The sequence below is a fragment of the Balaenoptera ricei genome, chromosome 9, assembly GCF_028023285.1.
Source record: "Balaenoptera ricei isolate mBalRic1 chromosome 9, mBalRic1.hap2, whole genome shotgun sequence".
NCBI lineage: Eukaryota > Metazoa > Chordata > Mammalia > Artiodactyla > Balaenopteridae > Balaenoptera > Balaenoptera ricei.
Window position 1 is genome coordinate 30,238,801 of NC_082647.1, and position 22,859 is coordinate 30,261,659.

Below are 22,859 nucleotides of genomic sequence, written 5' to 3' on the forward strand. Positions count from 1 at the left end.
AATTCACCAATAGTCAATCAGGAATATTTACTAATAGCACATTTTTCAAGATAAGAAAAAAACTTAGGTCAAAGAAAATGGAAAGAAAAATTGATCGTCTTTGGTAACGACATTGTAGCCATTAGAGCAGGGATATAATTAGACTTCCTCCTACCTCCCATTTTAAAAAATTTCTCTTTTACTCTAGGAAAAGAAATAGCATCAATATTTCTACAAAATAGAACTCTGTGATTTAGTTTAAAATTTTATATTCTTTGAATTAGGAAAACCCAGACCCATCAGTTTTTAGTGTTAAAGTTTTCTCAACCAGAATGTGGCCAATACAGAGCTTAGATTAATACATGGATTGGATTAATGCATTTATTAATTAATTAATCCATTAACAATGGATTGATGCATGTAAAGTGATTAGCACAGTGAGTGGCATATATTTAGGACTAAATAAAAATTACCAGTCATTATTATTGTTATCTTTTCATGGTTGTTATAATCATTGTTATTTAGTGCCCATTTTGAATCTATAGAAGAAAGAACCTGTATATTGAAAAGAATGCATTAGAATTTTTCCTCTATGGCTTGTACATTGATTTCTTACGAGGTTGGCTGAGAATAAAAATAAAGCACATTAAGTCCAGATTAAGCCCTGTGTAATATTGTGTGTGACATTTTTACTTTTCAAATTTTTATATCCAGTGCCTCTGATAAGGAAATCTAACAGATTCATCTACCCAAGGTCAAGGTCTGTGCTTTGGCTCTTTTAGCTCTCCCATTTCTCAGTATCACTTCCTTACTCTGCTATTTTAGGGTTTCATTCTCTGTTGTACAGGGAGCTTGGGAGATCTCTGAGCAATTTATCAACGTTTAAATATTAGAAACTGATAATAGGTTAAGATAAATACCTTTTGGTGTTGTAATGTGTAGCTCTAACAAAGGAATTAACTTGATCATACTAAAAAAAAAAATGTTGGATTGTCAATTAGAATCGAAACCCGAGGATGCTGCTCTATCACCTTGTAGCCCTTGTCAATGCCCCCAACCCTTGTCTTCTAGGGTTCCTCCAAATCTCTGTCTACATCTTTGGTCCCAACCTTTAATACCCTTCTTCAGCCAGCTCCATGTTTTGTAACTAACATAGACCACCTCGGCCCACCTTTTTGGTGAGTGCCACTAATTATAAACTTCCCTTTCTTTCTAGAATTACTGCTCTATTGTGCCATTCTCACACACATCTCAATGGGAAGAGTCAGATGAACTAATTTGAGGTGTGGTGTTAGGATTCACACCTAACCAGGTGTGGACAGTACCAGGTGTGGTACTCGTCCTGTAAAACTGTTTTAATAGCTTTCTTCACATCTTTTGAAACTATGGTAGGAAGAGCAGAGTGGATAGTTGGAAAAGGCTGTGTTTCTACAATGCTCAAATCATTAACGTGAAGTTCTACCTCCTTTTCTGTTTGCTTTGTCTTGTCTTGCTTTCCATTCTTTAGAAATACTCGTGCGCTCTTTTTCTGCTCCCCCTCCCCCCACAGAAAGAGGACCATAGCCTACAGAACGAGGATTTTAATGACATGATGGGGAGATTTTAGAAAGTACTTCAAAGAACATCATCTGATGTAAACTCCGCTGAAGAGATATCTTCAGGAGATTAAGTAGAAAAATGACTGTCAATATGACAGAAGGGAGAATACCTGTCGTGTGTGATTCTGAATAGCAAAGTGAAGCAGAGAGTACTTCAAGCTGTTTTCCCCTACATAAGTCCTTGAGGAGGATTTGGTCTGGATTCCTGATTGCTATTTCTCCAGCACCTATCACCATCTCTAGGCCATCCTCTGCACTCAATAACTAGAGTTATAAATAGAATGAACAGTAGTTACTTAGTGGATTTCAATAGAAAAACCAGAAAGGAAAATGATTAGGGAAAGAGGGAGAATAATCTACTAAAGGAATGATTAGTGCTTGAAGAGAAAGAAGGGAAAAGATAAGGTGGGCAGTAAAGAACACAGGATTAGAAGGTACAATATGGATCTAATATTATTTCCTCTAAAAGCTTTTTGCAATATATATATATATATATTATAATTGTCTTAAGCAAACGTGGTGTTCAAAAGTCACAATTCCTTATAAGTACAAAATCTTACTTTTTGGAGACTGTTTTACCACCCTAAACACAGCCAGGTCAGGTGGATAATTTAAACTCTTATTTTTTCAAAAAATTACAGTCGCCTACATGATTGTGTTGACAGTTCTGATGAAGTTTACACAGTGCCGACCAATAACCATTCTTGTACCTGTGAGTTAATCAAACACTTTAATAACACCCTAGGGAAGAGGAGTTGGCTTTCTTATAAAACTCAGAGGAGTCATCTATCAAGAACCCTTTTTATTCTTTTGAGCAATGTTGCCGGCAGTCATTGATATAACTCCCTGGAGGCTATTTTCAGGTCAACTCTATAACTAAGTTGAAGGAATAGGGAGCTGTGTTGAACCTTTTTAATGCAAGATTGGCATCTCAATAAATCAAGGACTGTAAAGGAAAATAATTAATAAGAAAAAAATGGAGACTATCCACTCAAGAGACTCACTAGTTATCACTAGTTAAAAGCATTCTCTGTACTAACTAAATGACTTACTCTTTCTCCTTCTTCTAATGATCTCTTAACATTTTCTTGCTTTTGGTCCTGTTGAAGAGAAACCATCGGTATGTGTATATTTAAAAAAAAAGAATAAAAAATCTGTGTGTATGTGTATAAATATAAATAAATAAATACACACACACACACACACACGCACACACACACACACACACACACACATATAGCTAGACAAATAAATCGCCTGTTTCCATAGATAGAAAAGAGTCTTTGACTAAGAATCTAATTGGGTTCTGACCAAAGTTATTACCCCAGAGCTTCTCTTGGCTTAACGCAAGCAGTGGTGATCAAGAAGTGTGTACGTTTCAGGTATCAGCCTTACTTCTCTCTGGTCCACACTGTGCAAGAGACAAGCGGCGTTTAGGGTACAGGCTAATAACTGTGGGTCACACACTGAAGAAAGCATTCTACTTGAAAATATCGTATATAAAAAACAACTGATTTTAACCCGACTATCTTTTTTTAATAACCAGTAAAACCTTGCAATACACTTATATTATCATAGTTAGTAGCTATGGAGGTGTAGTTGCCAAGATATTTCCAAAAATGACTATTTAAAGCAGTGGCACTCTTTTATCTTTAAATGATATTAACTTCTCTATTGAAGTCTCTGCCTAAATTCCCATCGTTGGCAGAAAATTATTATCTCCACCATTTAGAGTAGATTTGTGTCACACACGATCGATGGGTTCTTTGAGTTTGTCCATGTTACAGGCTTCTCCAAAATAGGTATGCAGAGTGTAGTACACCCTAGATTTTGGAAAGGAAGGAAGTCTACAAAAAAAAGGGCAGCAATCAACCGTGTTGTCCTGTTCAAGCATGCACATGTTTTATTTAAGTATTTTCCAAAGGTCTATTTTTTCCAGCATAATGCAGATATTATGCTATCCTTTGAAATAAGATATACGAATTTCAAACAAAATTGTCAAAAACAATGACCTTGGTTACTCCATATGGCACACAGAAATAATTACATTTCACTTACAGTACAGATGCACTTAACACAGTCATCAATAGTCGTTCGCCACCAACACAGTATAGTTTTAAATCACCTAAAACACCAAAAAATTTTTTTTCTTTTCCAGAAGTCTAAAGAAATTAGTATTTTTAGATAAATGATAAGTTGAAAAGGAGGCAGAATTGTCAACAGAAATAATCTAACTGCATTTTTAAAATGTAATATTAAGAACATGAAAATAGAACTTTTCATTGGGAATCAAAAGACCTAAGTATTCCTGATTGAGTTTTCTTTAGCCTACTTTTTAAAAAGTTTTTCAACAAATGCCATCAAAGAAGTTTCACTATATATTTGCTCTAGAAGCATAAAGTGACATGAGGCAAGTGTTAATATAATTATTAATATTCACGCTTCAGGAAGATTAGTAACTTTTAAAAAGACATACTAGGAATAAAGCCAGTTCTTCCCGTGAGATAGTAAGAGTTTATCTGACTTTCACTCAGCAAGTGTTTATAAATCTACTGTGGGCACAGCATTGTTCTGGAAGCTAGTCTAGAAATGGGAAGCAAGAATTTCTGGCTTTACTTGAAAATGGATGGATTAGTTCCTTTTTATGATAAATTATGATAAGCATTTAAAAATCTCTACAGTAGAGGGATAAGTATTAACTCTTTCCATGGATTGAAGCTAAACTTTATTCCTTACAGTGGTGGTTTGGAATGAACAAAACTTTTCACTGGACATAAAAGTTTTTTACACTGTCACGTGCAGACATGTCTGCTGATATATTTTAAAGGTGAAAAGATATCAAGACTTTTCAGTTAAATGTACATAGAGCTCAATTTTGCATCATCAAACTCCTGTCCTCCTGATTTAGAGGAGAAAATTGCTCCTTGCAATATACAGGAACCTTTCTGAGACAAATCTGTGCTGCCTTCCCCAGTGGCATAGAAAGCATGCTTTCAACAAATATTGCTGCATAAAGCACTCCAGTTTATCTCTGCATTTCAATTCACGCTAGTTATTCTCAAAATGTATTCGAGATCTAAAGCGAAATAAATAATACATCAAGTGAGATTCTGGGATCACTGATCCTGTGATACTAATCCCAGCCAATTCTTTTCATGAAACATACAATGATATATTCAGTATCTGGGCTTTTCCATAACAGCAAAAAGGTTAGAGATAATTCATAGATGTCAACTCCTTTTTTTCCTGATTTTTGACAAGGGGATTGATGATGATGATAATCTACTTATAAGATAACTTGTTGAAGAATACAAAAGTAGGAAAGTCCTTTGAACTACAAAACGTTAGTCCAGCTGATGATGATAAATCCAATAGAAGGGTGCTATAGAAATACAGGAACAAATAATGCACTGTCACAGGAATACAGTGGACCGAAGAATATTACAGAAAAACATTTATGGCACAGGGTTTTGGATTAAAAAGTTATCTAAAACCTGGCGACACCAGAAGTTTTCCTATGGAATGTGGCTCTTGCTGTATCTAAGAAGATCTGGAACTACAACAACAAAAAATCCTGATTCCTGATACAACAGGTGTACAATGAATTATTGCAGTTGTAACAGTATCTAGGTGCAAGGTAAAACAATAATTAATACTGAACTATCTGAACACTTTAGATTTACTAGTGAGTATCCCCATGAGAAATACTGCAGTTCTAAAAGGAGTTTATTTGCACAGCTCACCATGGAACATGAACAATCAGCTTGTTGTAAGTACACAGAAATTCCCTCTTTCTACAATTATAGTTTATCATGCCGATTCTGAAGACAACGTAAGGAAACTGAGATCACGGCTCCAAAGAATTCTAGCATGCATTATGATGGTTCCCTTCAGTCAATACAAACGTGTTGTATGAGGTTTTTTTTTTTTTTAATGTGTAATCATCTTCATCATCGCCAATGTTCATGGTTTTAACAGGAAAAATTTTTATCAAAATGTTTTCCGTATTTTTTTGTTTTGCATTCAACTGGAACTTTATGTTCAAAGATTTATTTTATTTATTTTATTAAAAAAGAGTTCTGGTCATAAGAAGCATCAATAGGCGGCATTTCATTGTGCTCATTCACAAAGTCAAAGGGCCACAGACTATTTCTCAGTATGACAGGTTAGACTCCATCAGAAATGCCATTTGGTGGTTTTATTTCCATCTTCAAGTTTGGAAACTCTGTCTTTGTTTCACTACCAACCTCCTTGCTTTGTCGTTTTCATCTGCAAAACGTTTATTGTGTCTTCTTTCTTCCACATTGGGATTCTTTCCACAGCCAGGGTTCAAATTCTCTTGGACCTGATTCCGATTGTCTTACAGAGCAGACACTCTGACAATGTTGCCTCCTGAGTACTCAGGAGACTCTGGCCTGTCATCTCCTTCGGGGGTGGTTACTGGAGGTGTTGGGATGCTTATTATTGCTGTAGTCACATAAGGTTGTTCACAGTTTAGTTTAACACACTCTTCCATCTTGGCATTTAAACTGGATCGGCTGATGAGGAAAAAATAGATTTAAGAAAGTGAGTTGTTTACTTAAAATTTTTTTCCAATAACGCAGGAATACATGTTTTCATGCTTATAAGTAACATTTTAAATGGCTAAGAACAATCACCAAGATTTAAAAAAATGAAACACCAAATCTTAAGATAAATTAATGTGAACATCAGGGCATTAACATCGAATAAGTGTCTAAAAGCCAGCTGAATTTGGTTCAATGTGTTTCTCAAAGTGTTTTCTACAAAAATGCAAAAAAGAGGAGCAGGTGAGTTTTAGAATGCCTAGGTTGAGCAAAGTAAAATAGTTTTCTCTAAGACAGGACCTCTGAGAGGTTTGAGGTACCATCATGAAAGGGGCATACCCTGTGGATAAACCTCAATTCTCTTGACCACAGAATCTCTTTACTACCTTGTCTCTTTGGGATATATGAGGCCCTTAAGGCTCTCAAGTTAGTGACAGCCAGATGTTAAGAACTCAAGTTAGTCATTACTAATACTTAAACATTTTCCCAAGTGGCATTCTTGCATGAGTTATATACTCTGTGTGGGGAGGGGGAAAGAGGGTAGGAGTAAGGAGGGTAGACATAGGAACTTTATAAACTACTTTTTTTCCATAGAAAACTTAATTAAAATGTTTGTCCTAAGATCTTCTTTCTAAACACTTCTTCATTTTCTACTTTGTTTTGGAATAAATGTAAAACAACATACAGGTAGAATATCTTAGAGACAGAAATCTTTCATTGCTCCAACATTTAATATTCTAATCCCAGAGACATCTGATTTACGTAAGTCAGAGCCCAAATTCAGAATCTCATCCAGGTTTTCCACAAAGATTGTTGGATGCCAACAAAGAAGTAGCACTGAATTAACAGACTGTTAATCTGAAAAGATAGGCTTTTTAGTTTGAAGAACAAAGGAAAATTCTTTGGGCAGAAATTGATCTTTTTAATGATTTATCTAGTTGAAATGTACTATTTGATACTTATTATTACTCATGTATGATTTTGGTCAAAACAAGTAGCACGTAAACAGAAGCAAAGGGAAAATATCAATAGAAAAATTTCACTTAAATTGTCCATAAACTCACCAGAGGTAAACAATTTCAGCATTTTGCTTATCTTTTTTTGATATTGGATTGATTTTTGTGTTTGTTGAGGCCGCAAACACCTTTATGATCAAAATTGTATACTGATTCAAAAGATTCCTTTGGGCATAGTTTTAGTTTTCACTGTGACATTGACTATGTTGAATATTTTTGGGTGCTGTTGAATACCTTTCAATCCTATCAATGTCAATTTAATTTGTCTCTTTTGCTTGTGTTGACTATCATATCAGGCCATGTGTGTTGATTTAGGGGACTCCTGAGTGTAGAGGTATCTGCTCAAGAAAAAGTTGTGAGGTTGAAGAGGTAAGAATACATTTGTGTGTGCCTGACCTTCTTATCTTCTTTCTATTCTTTTAGTACTGATTCAGCTACTACCTTTGACTCTTAATGAATATTACAGTAGATTAATTTTCCGACTTGTTTCAGACCAGTTTTGTCTCATTCTAGACCCGAGGAACTAGGATTTAATTGCCACAGAGGTGGCAACATGACAGCAGGGGGAGATGTGCTCTGAGAAGCAGCACAGGCGTGTGAACGCACACAGATTAATCTCAGGTACCTGTTAGATAGCGGGGTTCTCTCCACACATCTAATCTGAATCGTGCTGAGTTCTTGCACACTGCCTCGGTGGCTTCCTGATATGTTGGCGTTTGGAATGCGGAAAGTTTTTTTGTGTCGCCTTGAACAGCAAGTGCTGGTGACGCCTTGTTGTGAAGAGACAGAGGGACTGCGACTTGAAGGACGATTAACTGTTGCAACTTCCATGCAGCTTTCTTCGAAGACTTGTTCATCCACGAACTCGTGATTCTGTTCCATAGCGGTAAGAAATGTGAAAAGAGCACAGAAACACATTGTAACTTAAAAAAATGTATTTATTGCTTTTCCTGAAGTATGGTTGACTTACAGTATTATCACATTTTACCTCTGAAAAAAAGATTTGAATAGTTTTCTTTTTAGAAATGAAATATGCCCACATACATTTACACTATCTTATGGGTAAAAAAAATATCATTTTCATAATAATTAGAATATCAAAGCTTCTTGTTGGCCTTTGTGTGAAAATAATATCTCTCTAGTTAGACCCTGAGATTGATATACACAGACTGATTTAGTATCTGTTTATAGACTAACTTTACCTTGAAATATCATTTATTAAGTTAAATATAAAATCTGGAAGTTATAAACTAAATATTAGAAACCCTCAAAAATGAATATAGATAATACCCATGGGGAATGTGTAAATTCACATGTACTTTATTTTTAAACAAACTGACAGACTGAAGTTATGAGAAAGAGACTATTTTAATAGAATGTTCCAAGTTAGATTGTCTGTTATATATTAGCAAATATTTTCACATGGGATTGAGAATATTTTTTAATTAGAAAATGAGATAACTAAGACAATTCCCATTCCTTTATATGCTCCTCTAAAATTCCCAGTGTATAGAAAAATATGACTTGTTAAATAAGTAAAATAAGACTTATTCAATAAGTAAAATAAATTTATCAGAATGTATCACTTTATATCTGACCCAGAAGGGGTTAGCACTGAACTTTTGAGGTCTCCATTCTTATCTTTGTGATACATCACTGGCTGGACCCATGATCTCTGTCTATGTTCCTCTAACCCAGAAGCCAACAGTGATGGACATCATTTCATATACCACATCTTAGTGAAACAGTGTAAAATTTGCTTTTAAAATATTTGATAAAGAATTGCCTCCTAAATTGCCTATGCCAGACTTTTACCTCAGAAACATAAGGGAAAACATTTTTGGTCTGAACTACTAAGAATATCTTCAATTACTATTTTTTTTCTTTGTGTGGGTGGGAATAGTCTTATAATGGAAGGCTTTGTCCATGCCAAATTTCACTTAACCATCTCTCATCGTAAAATATTAGTAAAACAACTGAAGGAATTTACTGGCTAATAGGAAAAATATTGTTTTAGTTACTCATTTTGCCATTTCTTTGCTGAGACAAGCATTTTGAAGTAAATGAAATTTAACATTCTGTTTAGAGTCCAGAGGATAATATGATCAGCTAAGACAGAATTTCATGTTAAATATTAAATTTTATAGAAAAAAATATAGCTCACAAAGGAGTCACAATCTGTTTTCTTCTTTTACAGTGCACATTTCACATACATAATACAAGTCATAAGGCGTGACATTCTAATTTATCTCATCAGTGATTGAAAGGGAAGAAGTCATTCTGTGGCAGGTTAACATATATTTTTGTAGGTAGTGCAATTTAAACTATATTAATTAGTATTAAATAATTTTTGATTAAAAAAGCCCTAAAAGGTAACATAGTCAAAAAATGAAAATAGAAAGAAAAAGATAGGGATAAATACATTTGATTATTGTTATCATTTAACTTTCAAAGAGTTATCCTAATAAAGTATACATCTTTATTTAAGATACTAATATAATCTGTTTAAAGCCCTCAAATAATTTTCCATTTATTACGAGATAAAGATCAAAATTCTCTACGTGCCTCCAAAACACAAGGTTATCTGGCCACTGCCTTCCTCTGCTCCTCTACTTGTGCCATGGTACCCTCTTTCCTCTGACCACCCTCAAGTTCTTTTACTTCCTCTTAGGCCAAGTTCCAGTCTTCTTCAGGTGCTTACATCAACTTTTAGCCCCTTCATTTCTTTGCCTAACTAACTCATAATCGTCCTGTGGGTCTTAACTCAAGTTCCACCAGGAAGCCCTCCCTGATCTGGTACCCTCTGGCTCCGCCCTCTTTGCCCCCAGTCTACTGGGGCCCCATTTTTGCTTCCCCTGATAGTTGTCCTTCTCCAGTAACATCCATGTTTTGTCCCAAACCTGCAGGCTCAAGGGGGGCAGAGGCCATACTTGACTTCACGGTGTATCTTGGGTCTGGCTCACTGTCTGGCACATAATAGGCAAGTAATACATGTTGGTTGAAAGACTATATAAGTATATGAATAAGTGGATGGACAGTATGTCAGAATTGAGAATACAAATATGTGTCTCTGGTGAGTGAACAAGCAGACTTGATTCAAATACAGTGAAAGTTTTATTCTGCTCTGTGGTCACAGACTGTGATCCCTTTTGACAAGCTAGCTAGGAAACAGATGCTTTTGTTAAAGAGGCGGTCCAACTGGGAGCTTACAAGTGGAGAAATGCAGACTGAATCCTCAGCCCCAAGGGGTATGCCAGTAATTAAATGCGTCATTTTTCTTATGAGAACAGATAGTTTTTATTATCAATCTCTGTTTATTATACCTGTGAATGAAAGAAATGCTTATATTCAGTTATTCTCTATTTTGTTATTGCTATTGCTATGCCCTTTATCCAGATGTCAGGAACACTTAAACTTCATTATTTTTATTTCTGTTTAATCAGCATTTTAAGAATCAGGAGAAGAAGATATTTTATAGGACTTGCAGTCAGCTACTGGAAGACAATTTTCCATCTGCATTAAACTGATATTTTAGCCTATGGTTAAGATTACCACTAAGGATAAAAACATTTTAATAAGTCTCCAAAATACTTTCTAAGTTGAAACGTCACTACAGTCTTTCAAAGTAATTTCAATTATTGTGGATTTGTTTGGTTTTTAGTACATTTTGCAGTAATGCAGATGGTGAAATCGTGCTTGGATGCATTAAATATTCACAAAAACCAATGGGATTGCTGTCTAAGTTGCAGGGGCAGGCAGTCCTGCCTTTTCCTTACCGTGGTTTTTTCCAGGCAGTGAAGCAGGTGGTGGTGCTGGGTTTCAAAGCTGGAGCCGGATTTGCCAACAAAGGCTTGCTCATCCTCGGAGGACTGTTAACAGGGAGAAGACAGAAGGGCCTTCTATTTTATTTGCAAACAATGAGAACCTCGGCCACATATTTCCACAGGGAGATCTGGCCTATTTCCTGAGATTAAATGGCAGCATTTTATTTATTTTTTAACTAAAATGGGTCAAATGTAGAGTTGCTTTTGAGTTTGATAATCAGCATTTACGTTTTCGTCAAATTAGTGGTCTGGCCTTTTAGACTTGCCTCCATGAACTGAAAATTTAATTTTCTTTTACTCATTCATCTCCCAACTACCTTTGAAAGCCTGGGATAATAATATTTAAGCTAGTACTTAGATAATCCTGAAACCGCCATCATGCTTACCTACACAAAAGCTATTATGTAAGTAAAGATGATTGGAATCCTAAAAATTAAAAGAGAGTTTAGAGGTAAAAGTAAAGTTTCTCAAATTATATTTCATACCATGTGAACTTCATAACACAGAATGGTGTTCCCTCTTCAGTAAGAAGTAAAACAAGACACCATGTCAACCCTCCCGCCGCCGCATCTCCACTCAAATGAACTTTAAGGAGCATACATAATTATTTTTTTTAAAATTTCTTTATTTCTTTATTTATTTTTGGCTGTGTTGGGTCTTCGTTTCTGTGCAAGGGCTTTCTCTAGTTGCAGCAAGCGGGGGCCACTCTTCATCGCTGTGCGCGGGCCTCTCACTATCGCGGCCTCTCCCGTTGCGGGGCACAGGCTCCAGACGCGCAGGCTCAGTAGTTGTGGCTCACGGGCCTAGTTGCTCCGCGGCATGTGGGATCTTCCCAGACCAGGGCTCGAACCCGTGTCCCCTGCACTGGCAGGCAGACTCTCAACCGCTGCGCCACCAGGGAAGCCCGCATACATCATTTTGAAATTAAAAAAAAAAAAAAAAAAACCTAGGTATTTGAGTCGTTGAGAATTTTTGACTTTTCCCAAGTTTATGTGAGATAGGGCAGAAATATTGCCCAACCATGAATGGGAATCATGATTCACTGGCAATATTTCATAGCCCAGCTTCTAGCCTCCAGCCAGTAAGATGGTGCAGGGCGACAGGCATGGAATTGGCTATTTTTCCAAGGAGTCCTGGTTTGTTTTTGTGGAAATATGGTATTATAAACCATAATATGTATACTAAACATACAGAGTCATTGTATTCCACGTGGGATGCCATTGTTAGAAAACAATTTTCATGGATAGTTCTAGTAAAGACACATTTTTTTTCCTCTTAAAAAAAAAGAGAAAAGATGGTATAGGGCGAGGTTATTAAAAGATGACACTTTTGTTGTTTCGTAGCCATTTTCATAATTACCCACAATAAAATTATATGGTTAAGTAGAACTAAATCAATATTGCACGAATAATTTGAACATTAAAGGAAACGAAATGCTTGACTGTACCTGCAGTTGGTTACTGAGTAAGCCATTCCGTTTGCTCTGCATATAAGCGTTTGCACTTCCGCTTTTGGCTGCCCGGATCCTGGCCAGTCTGGCTTTCTGTAAGAGAAAAAAAAGCAATGTCCTATTAAGATCTATGACTGGATTTCTTAAAACACTGAGTGCATTCTTATATAATCCTACTGTCAGCGTACATATTTTTAAAAGCATGCCAGCTTCTCACAAGTAACTACTGAAAAGTAAACTTTCACCATTTAAGTGCTTTATTTTAGTTAATGTTTATCAGTGAGATTGATGAACTACTTTGGAGTTGGGTTATACATTTAAGAATTGTAATTAAGTCTTTACAGTAAGATCACGTTATTTCAGTGTTGTTTCTGTCAATTGTATCAAGAGAAAAATAGCAGTACGGCTTATATTTTCACTTATCCCAATCTGAGTGACTTAATGAAATGAAGACCCAGCAAACCAACAGCCAACTTCTTTTCATTTAAACTAATGTTCTTTTTAAATTTAGTAATTACGTTCCAGGAACCTACTGCCTTTCTTTTTTTTCTTTCCTCTTCTCTTCCCCACCCCTCCCCTCCCTTCTCCTCTCTATTTCTTACTTGCTTCCCTCCCGCCCTCCTTCCTTCCTTCCTCTCTCCCTTCCTTCAGTCCCTCCTTAAAAAAAAACTATTCAGTTGTATCTGCATCCTCAAATATCAAATTCTGTTTTTGCAATTCTTTTGTTAAATTGGCCAGTGTAGACGCTGTATTGAACAACATGGGCTCTCTTAAAAAAAAAAAAAAATCCCTAAATTTATCCACTTTGTCTACTGGTTGGACTTCTGATATTCTGTTCTACTTTAAAACTGCTGTTGTATATCTGCCCCAGACTGTCATGGTATGAGTCTGGTTTTCATTTCCTGGGAAGCACTATCTTGGTGACCATTCTGTTCGTGTGACGCATATAACAAGTGTATGTAAGGAAGAAACTGGAGTGGCTTGGGTAAGAACTTACTTGTAATGACTCCATTTGTCCCCTTTCTAAACAACCCAGAGGAAGACTATCTCAGTCTCTAGCCCTGGAATCTTCTTTTTAATAAAACAATTTTAATTATCTAGATTTTTTAAATGGAAAATGAATATATACATATGACAAAAATTTTGAGACTGCAATAGTACATGAAAAACAAGTAAGTCTCTCTGGACTTACCTACTCCTGTTCTTCAGAGTCAACCACTGGCAATATTTCTAGAGAATCTTACCAGAAATATTCTAGATATATAAACGCAAATATATATTCCTATGTATATATGCATACATTTTTACTCGGTAGAATATGCTGCACACTCTTCTGCACTCAGCTGTTTTCATTTAGTACAAGTGGGACTCCTCCCATATCTATTTAGGGTTGTGTAATATACCACTGTAGGAATGAGAAGCATCATTTAGCTAGCAGGCCAACCACAATTAATTTTTAAGGCCTTTTTTGCTACTACAAGCGATGTTGCCTGCTTGGAACTGATCTGCAAGACAAATTTCTAGAAGCAGCATTATTCCTGGATCAAAGGGTGTGCGTGTTTGTTTTGTTTGATAGGTTTTGCCAAACTTCCCTCCACAGTTGTACCAAGGCGCCCTTTTACCCACACCCACAGCATTTGACAGTAGCACTGAGACGTTGGGAGCTCTCAGAATAGCATTAAGATATCATCTGGCTTCAACCCCATCCCTTCTCTCTTCCTCTGTGAATTTCTTCTTCCTGTGTACTGATTCCAGGTTAAAATAAAACTCTGTACAAAGATCATATTTATAAGTGATGGGAAAAATAGACAAATTTCACTTTTGGTTGGCACGATAGTGTTTAGATGACTCAAAACACTGAGACAGTACTAGAGAATGAAGTTGGAAGGTAGAAAATGCTTAACTTCAAGCTGTGTGGTGCAGCCAGGATTTCAGAACAGACTCAATAAAACAACGGGAAGTGACAAGCACATTTGGAAATGACTTAGAATTGACGTAATAATTCAGAAATAAGTAATATAAATATACGTTTGGTTTCCAGAAAGGGGTATTGTTGAAACTTCAGTCCTAAAGTCTCACTGGGCTCCTGGAACATTCAATGCCTTTTCTGGTTCCCTTCCTCCCTCAACCTTCCCCTCCTCCCCCACTCCCCTCCTCTTTCTTTCCTTCTTTCATTTTTTTTTTTTTTTTGCAGCCACTGCATGTAATTATATTGCCTATATCATAGTTACTAGTCTCACCTATGTCATTCTCCAAGCATTTAGCCTCAGTATTAGGAAATACTACTTTCTTTCATAAATGAGACATGTACATTACCTAAAAATACTGTCCAACAAAGGAAAATGACATATTTTCCATAATGGAAAACCTACATATTATGGCAACCACTACCACAGAAGTAGTTCTAAGTTTAAGGAAAAAGAAACAGTTGTTTTAGAGACAGAATAGCCATTTTGCTAAGTCATGTACTGTGTTAGAAAAAGAACCTCCCATCTCAGTTTCATTCACGACTTCTCTTTCATTTTACTACAATACTATATGAGTTAATTGGTTTACTTGGTCTTGTGGCGCACCATGCCAAATGTCTGCTGAATGCTGGCCTTCAACCAGAATACCAGAAATAGTAGATTAAAAAATGGAAATACGTATAAGGCATTAAAATGCAAGACATGGTAATGCTCTCAAGATATATTAAGCTTTGGCTAAGAAGATAATATTCATAAAAAGATAAAAGTAAAAATAAAGTCAAACAGAATTGCCAAATAGAGAATAGAGATAGCAAGTGACGTAAGATTTGGGAGGAAGAGAGAAATGACTATGAGTTGGTCTGTCAAGGGAAAGTTATATTGAGGATGCAGGACTTGGGACATAAGATTCAGAAATCTGAAGAGAGTAAGAAAAGAGACTAAATGTCTCCATATTCTGCCATTATATTCTGGGGTGTGTGTGTGTGTGTGTGTGTAGAAGAGGATTTTTCTTCAGATACTGAATACTTGCTATTTTAATTGAAAAGAGCAAGTGCAGATATGCAAGACTGTCTTATTTTAATTGTGTATAAGGTTTTGCTTGAGCTTGGTGCTGTCAATGGGACTAAACATAAAAAATTCTGGTCTAAAAAAGCATTTTGTAATATTTATTATTCAGCTTGACTGACACTTTTACTGAATGGACATCTTGCTTGGCTGAATTAGCTGGTTATTTTTGCTTAACTCTGATATTTGTCAAATCACCCAGTTCCAGATAAACTATCTTAGCCTAACGAATGTTTATTGTTTTTTAAAAAATTTCTTGGGAAGGAAAATAGAAAATATTCCTTGGTAAGTAACTTATTTATTTCCATATCCACCTTTCTTTCTTAGATGACTTTGTTCAGTTTTTGGTCACAGACTATTTACTGGACATGTCACATTAGGTTATTATATTTGGCTTTCTATATACTAGTAGTCACAATATTAAAATTCATTGCATTATGGCAGAAACTTAGAATACAGGAGATACTTTAAAGATAAAAAATTCATAAAACATGCTTTTCAATTTAGTGTACTTTTTAAATATCATATTTATTTATTTTTGCATTCTAAATTTATTTAGACAAAAAAGCTTCTAAAACATTCTAAGATTTTCTATATTGATTTGCTTGTTGCAGATGACAAAATTTAAAAAAATAACAGATATTTTGAAGACTGGTTTATTTGAAAATCAGATTTCTACTTCGAACAGTTTTCATGCAGGTAGCTCTTTTTTTTTGGCATTGAGAAAATGAATGATAGGTGGCTCATATTAAAGAAGAAGTTTCTAGACTGGAGATGGATGGATGCTGGAGAGCTATGCTTTTTGTAGGATTTCTGTTATTTTTAAACAATGCACTTGTGTGTACCCAGTAGAGAGACTGTAGTGTGTGGGCAGAGCCACAGCTGTGGTACATGACAAGCCCTGATGGAGGCCAACTGTGGCCAAAATTCCTCCATCTCTGCTTGTGACAGTGTGCCCTGCCTGAGACTACAACTGCCCAGAGGGTACCTTGTTTATTGGATTATCAGTTTTATTTATTACTCTTCTCTACAATAATTAGTTAAAGGCTTGATACTTGTCCAAAAATGGGGGATTCCATAAAGCAAGAAACTACAAGGCTAAAAGAGTGATTCTTTGCTAAAGGAAGCAGACCTCTGACAATGGATGTCAACAAATTCTCTGGACAACATGCTGTGTGACCATGTTGATTAACCCGAACTTTCCAAAGAGTTACTTTATGAGGTTTTATATTTTATACTGTATGAAGTATAAAGTATACTTTTTGCTTTACTAAAGAGATCAACATTGTTCGAAAGCATGTTTAAAATCCTGTTCTAGAACTACGTACAAAGCCAGTTATGAACTGCACCAGAATCTCTCATGATATTTTATAGTTATACCCATATTGTACATCCACTTTAGTCATGGTTATGAATTGTTTTTGATATTAAAAAAATAAATCTATTCTTAAAGGACATGATACAGTATCCATGAAGAATCCTGGAAATCTAGCACCATAGCCTTAAGGAAACTGTAAAAGAGATTTCCATAGTTATTTTTAAGTAACAAGGGCCCTGACTCTCAAGGTGATTATTTTGACAAAGAATGGGGAAGGGAAGTGTGCTAACATTTAGTCAGTTTTTCTTTTTTTTAACATCTTTATTGGAGTATAATTGCTGTACAATGGTGTGTTAGTTTCTGCTGTATAACAAAGTGAATCAGCTGTACGTATACATATGTTCCCATATCCCCTCCCTCTTGTAGTTAGTTTTTCTGAGAGGCATCTATCTTAGTGTTCAAGTGTGTGAACCTGGAAGCCAGATCCCTTGGATTGAGTGAGAGTTCTCCAATTTTTTAGGTATGCAACCTTAGAATTTCTCAAGTCCTGGGTAGCTTAGAATTCTCATCTACGAAATAGGAATAATAATGGTAACTAACTTCTAGACTTGTTGAGAAGACTATATGAATTATTTTTTTTTTAAAAAAACATCAAACCAATACCTGGCACATAGGAAGCCACCAGTAAATGTTAAATCTTGTTAATATTATGATATGCTTATATATATTTATATACATTTACATATAATCTTAATCTTATTGTGATGTAGGTATTGTTTTCCTGCCTTCACAAATGAGTATGCAACCTGTTTACTCTGAGATTAGTTCACTGATGTGAAGTTCAGAGAAACAGTAAACTGCTGGGCCAAAAATAAAACTCAGCTACTAATGATCAAATTTCTCCTACTTCCTGTGTCAACTATGTTGGATATCTGAGACATATTTTGGTGCCCTTTAATAGCCCCTGTCTACTGGAACCAGCTTGATCCCTGACGGACAGAGACTAAATGAATCAGATCAAGAAATCTGATTCTAATAAAATTTGCCAAGAATCTATCTTTGATTTTACTACTATCATTACTGTTGTTCACCAAATATTTCTTTCCTTTTGTCTCTGGTTGCACAGGAGGATTGTCTTTCTCTGCCTGTTTTGAAGTTACACACGGCTATGTGACTTACTTTGGTTAAGGCAGTAGAGATGGAAGTGATTTGGCCCACTTCCAGGAGGAAGTTTTAGGAGTCAGTGTGTGAATCATCATGTCCTTTTACCCCTGCTTGAATGACTGCAGATGCACATTGCCAAGATGGAGTTTCTATCACCAGACCAATCTGTAGCATGATTAAGAAATACTCCTTGTTGCTTTAAGCCACTAAGATATTAAGGTTCTTTTTTACTATAGTATAATTTAGCTTGTGCTGACTGATGCAACTATCGACCAAATCCAGAACACTGAATAGCCAGTAGGGGATTTTAAAGCTTACTATACAAAATGGGAGACACTAAATCGTGGTTGCCCAGAACTGGATACACACCTTTTGTGCTCTCCGTTTGTCTGCTCGTTGATTTTGGTGGTAGATTCGACTGAAGTTGGATACAATCACTGGGACAGGCAGAGCAATGACCAAGACCCCGCTCAGCGAACAGATGGATCCGAAAATCTTCCCTGCTATGGTTTTTGGTACCATGTCACCATACCTTGGGTTAGAGAAAAAAATATATTAAGTCATAGAAAGTTATTTCTATCTGCTACAAATAGTTTTCAGCTTTAACTCAAATGATTTTTTGGACCAATGTATCTCTACTTCATGGCTAAAATATACATGGCTTAAGACTTCAATAAACTAGACATTATGAATATCTGAGTATAAAAATTACCTTTCAACTTTGCAGAAATTGACTCTAACATTTACAAATTGCTTTGATTGGAAAATATTTTAAGCCAGATGATGTAATGAGAACTGTTTAATTTGTCCTTTATATCGCATGGCATTGTTCTTTACATTTACTTATAGTCAACATTTCCATGCTGAATTTTATAGTCTAGATAACACTCTTTTCCACTTAATTTTTTTCAACATTGGACTGGTTATGAAATTTAAATAGAAAAAGTGGTACACCACATTCCTGTCATCAGATATACTATCTTAAAAAAATGAACTTTCCAAGGTCCCATTAACCTTCACTTGTGAAATCCAATGGCCATTTCTCCATGATGATCTTACTCAATCTCTTATTTGTACTTGATTCGTTTTCTCTCTCCTTAAAATACTTTCTGTTGGCTTCAATGTTAGCAAATTTCCTTAGTGGCCTTCTACCTCATTGGTTGCTTCTTCTCCATCTTCTTCTCTGGCTCCTTTCCCTTATCTGATTTCTAAATTTTGGAGTAATTTAGGTCTCAGCCTCTTATCTTCTCCGTATAAACCCTCTTCCTATGTGATTTTATCCAGTCCCATAGCTTAGAACTATCTACATGCTGCCGATACACTAATTTACATTGACACCCCTGATGTCTATCTTGAAAATCAGACAGTGGGTTCTGCTCTGATTATTCCTACCGCTAGATGTTTAAGAACCAATTAAGACTTAAATTAGCCAAAAAGGAACTCTTATTTCCCTAGCTTCCTCCAGCCCCCTCAAATCTGTTCCTCTCATAGTCTACCACCTCTAATTAAATGGAACCACAAACCACCCAGTTGCTCATATCAACACAGAAAGAGCCACCCAATCTTTAGTCCCTGCATCTCATTTCTCAGCTAGTCTTGCTGCCTCTGACCAAACTAAATTATATTCCATCCGGGTCTCTTTCCTCAACCTCCATTTTACAATAATCTAAGCCATCATCATCGCTTCCCAGAGCCATGGATATTGCTTCTTACTTGAACTTCCTTTTCTACATTTACCTCGTTAGAATTCATACCAATATAACAGACAGAGTTATAGTTTTTAAAATGGAGATTGGGCTCTTGCTACTTTGCTTAAACCTTCTAATAAACCTGAAACTAAAATAAATCCAAACTCCTCACTTTTGTCTCCAACGGTTTACATCCTTTAGTTTCTGGCTATATTTCAAACCATCTTCCACCAGGCTCCCCATCCTCTGGCCACACTGGCCATCTGAATTTCTATCACATGTGCAGCCCCTAGATCATCATTATTCAGGTTGAGACTTAATTGTCTCCATTCCAGAAGTTATTTTCTGGCCATCTTCCCCTTAGTGGTGTTATTCTTCTCCCCCAGTCTTTCTCTATAACACCTTCCCATTTGATTATCTTCACAGTACTTATTAACACACGAAACTTTCTAATTTGTTAATGTGTTTATTCTTTGGCTCCCCACATGCCCTGCTGACATGAGAATATAACCCTGATAAAGCTGGAGCTGTTCTATTTTGTATCTCACTAGCACAAAGCAAGTTCTTAATAAATATTAGTTAAATGAATATACTTTCTCTACCTTATTGATATAGAGTTCTTCTAAGAGTTCATTCCTGGAGAGGGGGGCAAGGAGGAGGTCTTTTTTTATTGAAATATAAGTGACATATAACATATTAGTTTCAGGTGGACAACATATCGATTTGATATATGCATTTTTAATTGAGATATAAGTGACATATAACATTCTATTAGTTTCAAGAAGGAGATCTTCTGATCATAGTATTGCAGAAGTTGCCCAGCTGCACCTCTGGAGCTCCAGCTACTCCCTGCTTGCTTCAGGGCTCCAGGGTGCTCAGCGCACTGAGAGTTTAGTCCTTAGAAACAGGGCACAGATATTGGAATCCAGACTTAGGGAGTTTGATAGTACTTGGGGATACACTGTATCTTGAAGGGTGATCTAGGAAACGATCATTCTAATTAACATTGTTTTTTGTGGGAACACATTTATATGTCAACATGGAGATGGAAGTTGCAGAAGAATTGGCCCAGGAAAGGCTGCTGAGAGTGACAGCAGGTTGTACTGAGTAGCACTTCATTCTGTGACCCCGTTCCAGGCTCTAGTCCTCTGCTTTGAAGGCTCAGTGACTCATTCTTGTCAGTGTTTGATCAGCAGTTGAGCTAATTCACTGTAACTAAAATTCCCACACGGTTCTGGCATCAGAACGACAGTATTAATTTACAGTAAAAAAAAAAAAACCAACCCAAGAACTGGAATGCTGCATCCATATGAAACAGGGTCTCTTTCCATAGTCCATCGGGGAAGCTAAATCATAATCTGAAGATTATGTTAGTGAGGAAACAGTCAAAACTAAAGGAATTTACAAGGTGAGCGTAAAAGGCTTGAGGTCCTTCTTACCATAAGGATAGGCCAGTGGAAGATCAACTTTTTATACAACGCTGCGCACATGAGCCCATTACCATGTTCACCACGGTTCATGACTGCCCGGCGATAATTTATAAATATCTTCTTTCCTTTTGCACTGACTATGCATGAGCTCTGAAGAAATCTATAACACACATACTCCCCATATGTACATGCATACTTAAAAACAGCTTTTCAGAAAAGAGATTTGATTTTAATGTTTAACAGTTAGGATCTAGAAAGTGTCTCTCAAAAAGGAAAGTAAAGAAAACTCAACTATTTGTTATAGCCAGAGAAGATAAGCATTAAGTCCATGTATCGATAATTAAAGTAAACCTTTTAAAATAAATTAAAATAGCTAAATGAATCCATCATATAGTTTTTCCTGCCTCTTTCTAAGAGATTTTTTTAAATTACTATTTATTAACTACTTTTTGTATTTTAGGCTCACTATGTCATCCAGTGGGCAAGGTCAGCATACTTGTGATTATTAGAAAAAATTAAGGGCTAAACCAAACCCAAAGTTCAGTAAGACTTTAAGAAGAGAGATTGGTAAACTCAGATGGCAGGTGGTGGTGGTGATAGAGAGGGGGCTAAATCATGCCCTTAGAAAGGCCACACCTAAAAGAAGAAGGGAGAAAATAGATTCTGAGGGATTCAGTCAAAGGGATTCTGGGCCAATTGATAAAGCAAGTTTCCCTGAGAAAGCAATTTTTGATGAGGGCCTGGGATTCAACTAGAAAAATAATCACTGTAAATCCTTTTTGAATATAAAGAGAGATTATAATTTGAATAAATAAAGCAGAAACTGAACTCATTACTCAGAGGGGGAAAAAATGGGTAAAATGAAATACCTTGTTCATGTTGTAACAAAAGGGGAGAAAGTAAGGATATAAACCAGCTTGCTGAAAGGCAGCAAATTCCCATCTAGAAGGATCCATAAGGGGAAAGAGATAACAGATACAAAAGGGGTGGTTTAATGTCACATAGCCATGCTAATCTGCGTCAAATACAGTTATGTCTGTTATTTACTTTTGTCACGTTTGTTTTGTAATCCAAATTTCCTTCACAATCAAGAAAGTACAAGTGAGCATTTGAGATGACTGACCAGTACCGCAATGATTACGGTGGGAAGAGGCAGTGAGAATACGGTGCTCATTGGTGGGAATATCTCTCATCTTTCTACTCTTGGGTGGAAAGACACATCTTTCACACATTACAGGAAATTAGGATGGTAGCCAAAGCCGAGGGAGATGGTGAAAGTACAAGGGAGTAGAACAGGCAGGATACTAAGGTAGTCCAGGCTGCCCTGTGATTCCTCATGCAAGGTCAGCCCAAGGCTTGGCTGATCCCAAAGGAGCTCCTGCTACCCCCTTCCATACACCCCTTGGTACTGAATCTACTACCCTGTCTGCTCTTCTCCTTGGCCCCCTGTCCTTATTAAGATTAAACTGCGGTTGATATTTGTAATATTTGAAGCACATTTCATTCATTTGACTCTGTTGGAGAATCATGGAAAATGTACAGTGTGATTTGTATCTGTTCTTACACTGTCCATTTGGTCTCACTTCTCACTTGGGAATGACCTTGAGAATCGAAACGGGTAATTTTTACCTGCAAACTTGTAACTGAGCACAGAATCTGCTAGGGATGGGAAACAGCTCTCTGGCAAACCAGGTGCTTTCCTTTGTTCAACAAAGGATCTTTTAACTAGTATTCAAACTCCAACTCGTAGTCAGAAGCAAAACAGCCTTACAGACCTCAGGAATCATCTCTCTGA

The 22,859-nt window shown here is 36.3% G+C and overlaps 1 protein-coding gene across 1 annotated transcript in view; it reads right to left on the reverse strand.

Moving 5' to 3' along the window:
* Positions 1-5,670: 5,670 nt before the first annotated feature.
* KCND2 (potassium voltage-gated channel subfamily D member 2) overlaps positions 5,671-22,859 on the reverse strand; it is a 476,238-nt gene continuing 459,049 nt past the window's right edge. The window contains exons 2-6 of the mRNA XM_059932675.1: positions 18,316-18,478; positions 12,430-12,525; positions 10,935-11,027; positions 7,784-8,031; positions 5,671-6,115 (exon numbers count right to left, since the gene is read on the reverse strand). Coding sequence (XP_059788658.1) covers positions 5,938-6,115; positions 7,784-8,031; positions 10,935-11,027; positions 12,430-12,525; positions 18,316-18,478 — 778 coding nt within the window. The 3' untranslated portion in view covers positions 5,671-5,937. The remainder of the gene's footprint in view (positions 6,116-7,783; positions 8,032-10,934; positions 11,028-12,429; positions 12,526-18,315; positions 18,479-22,859) is intronic.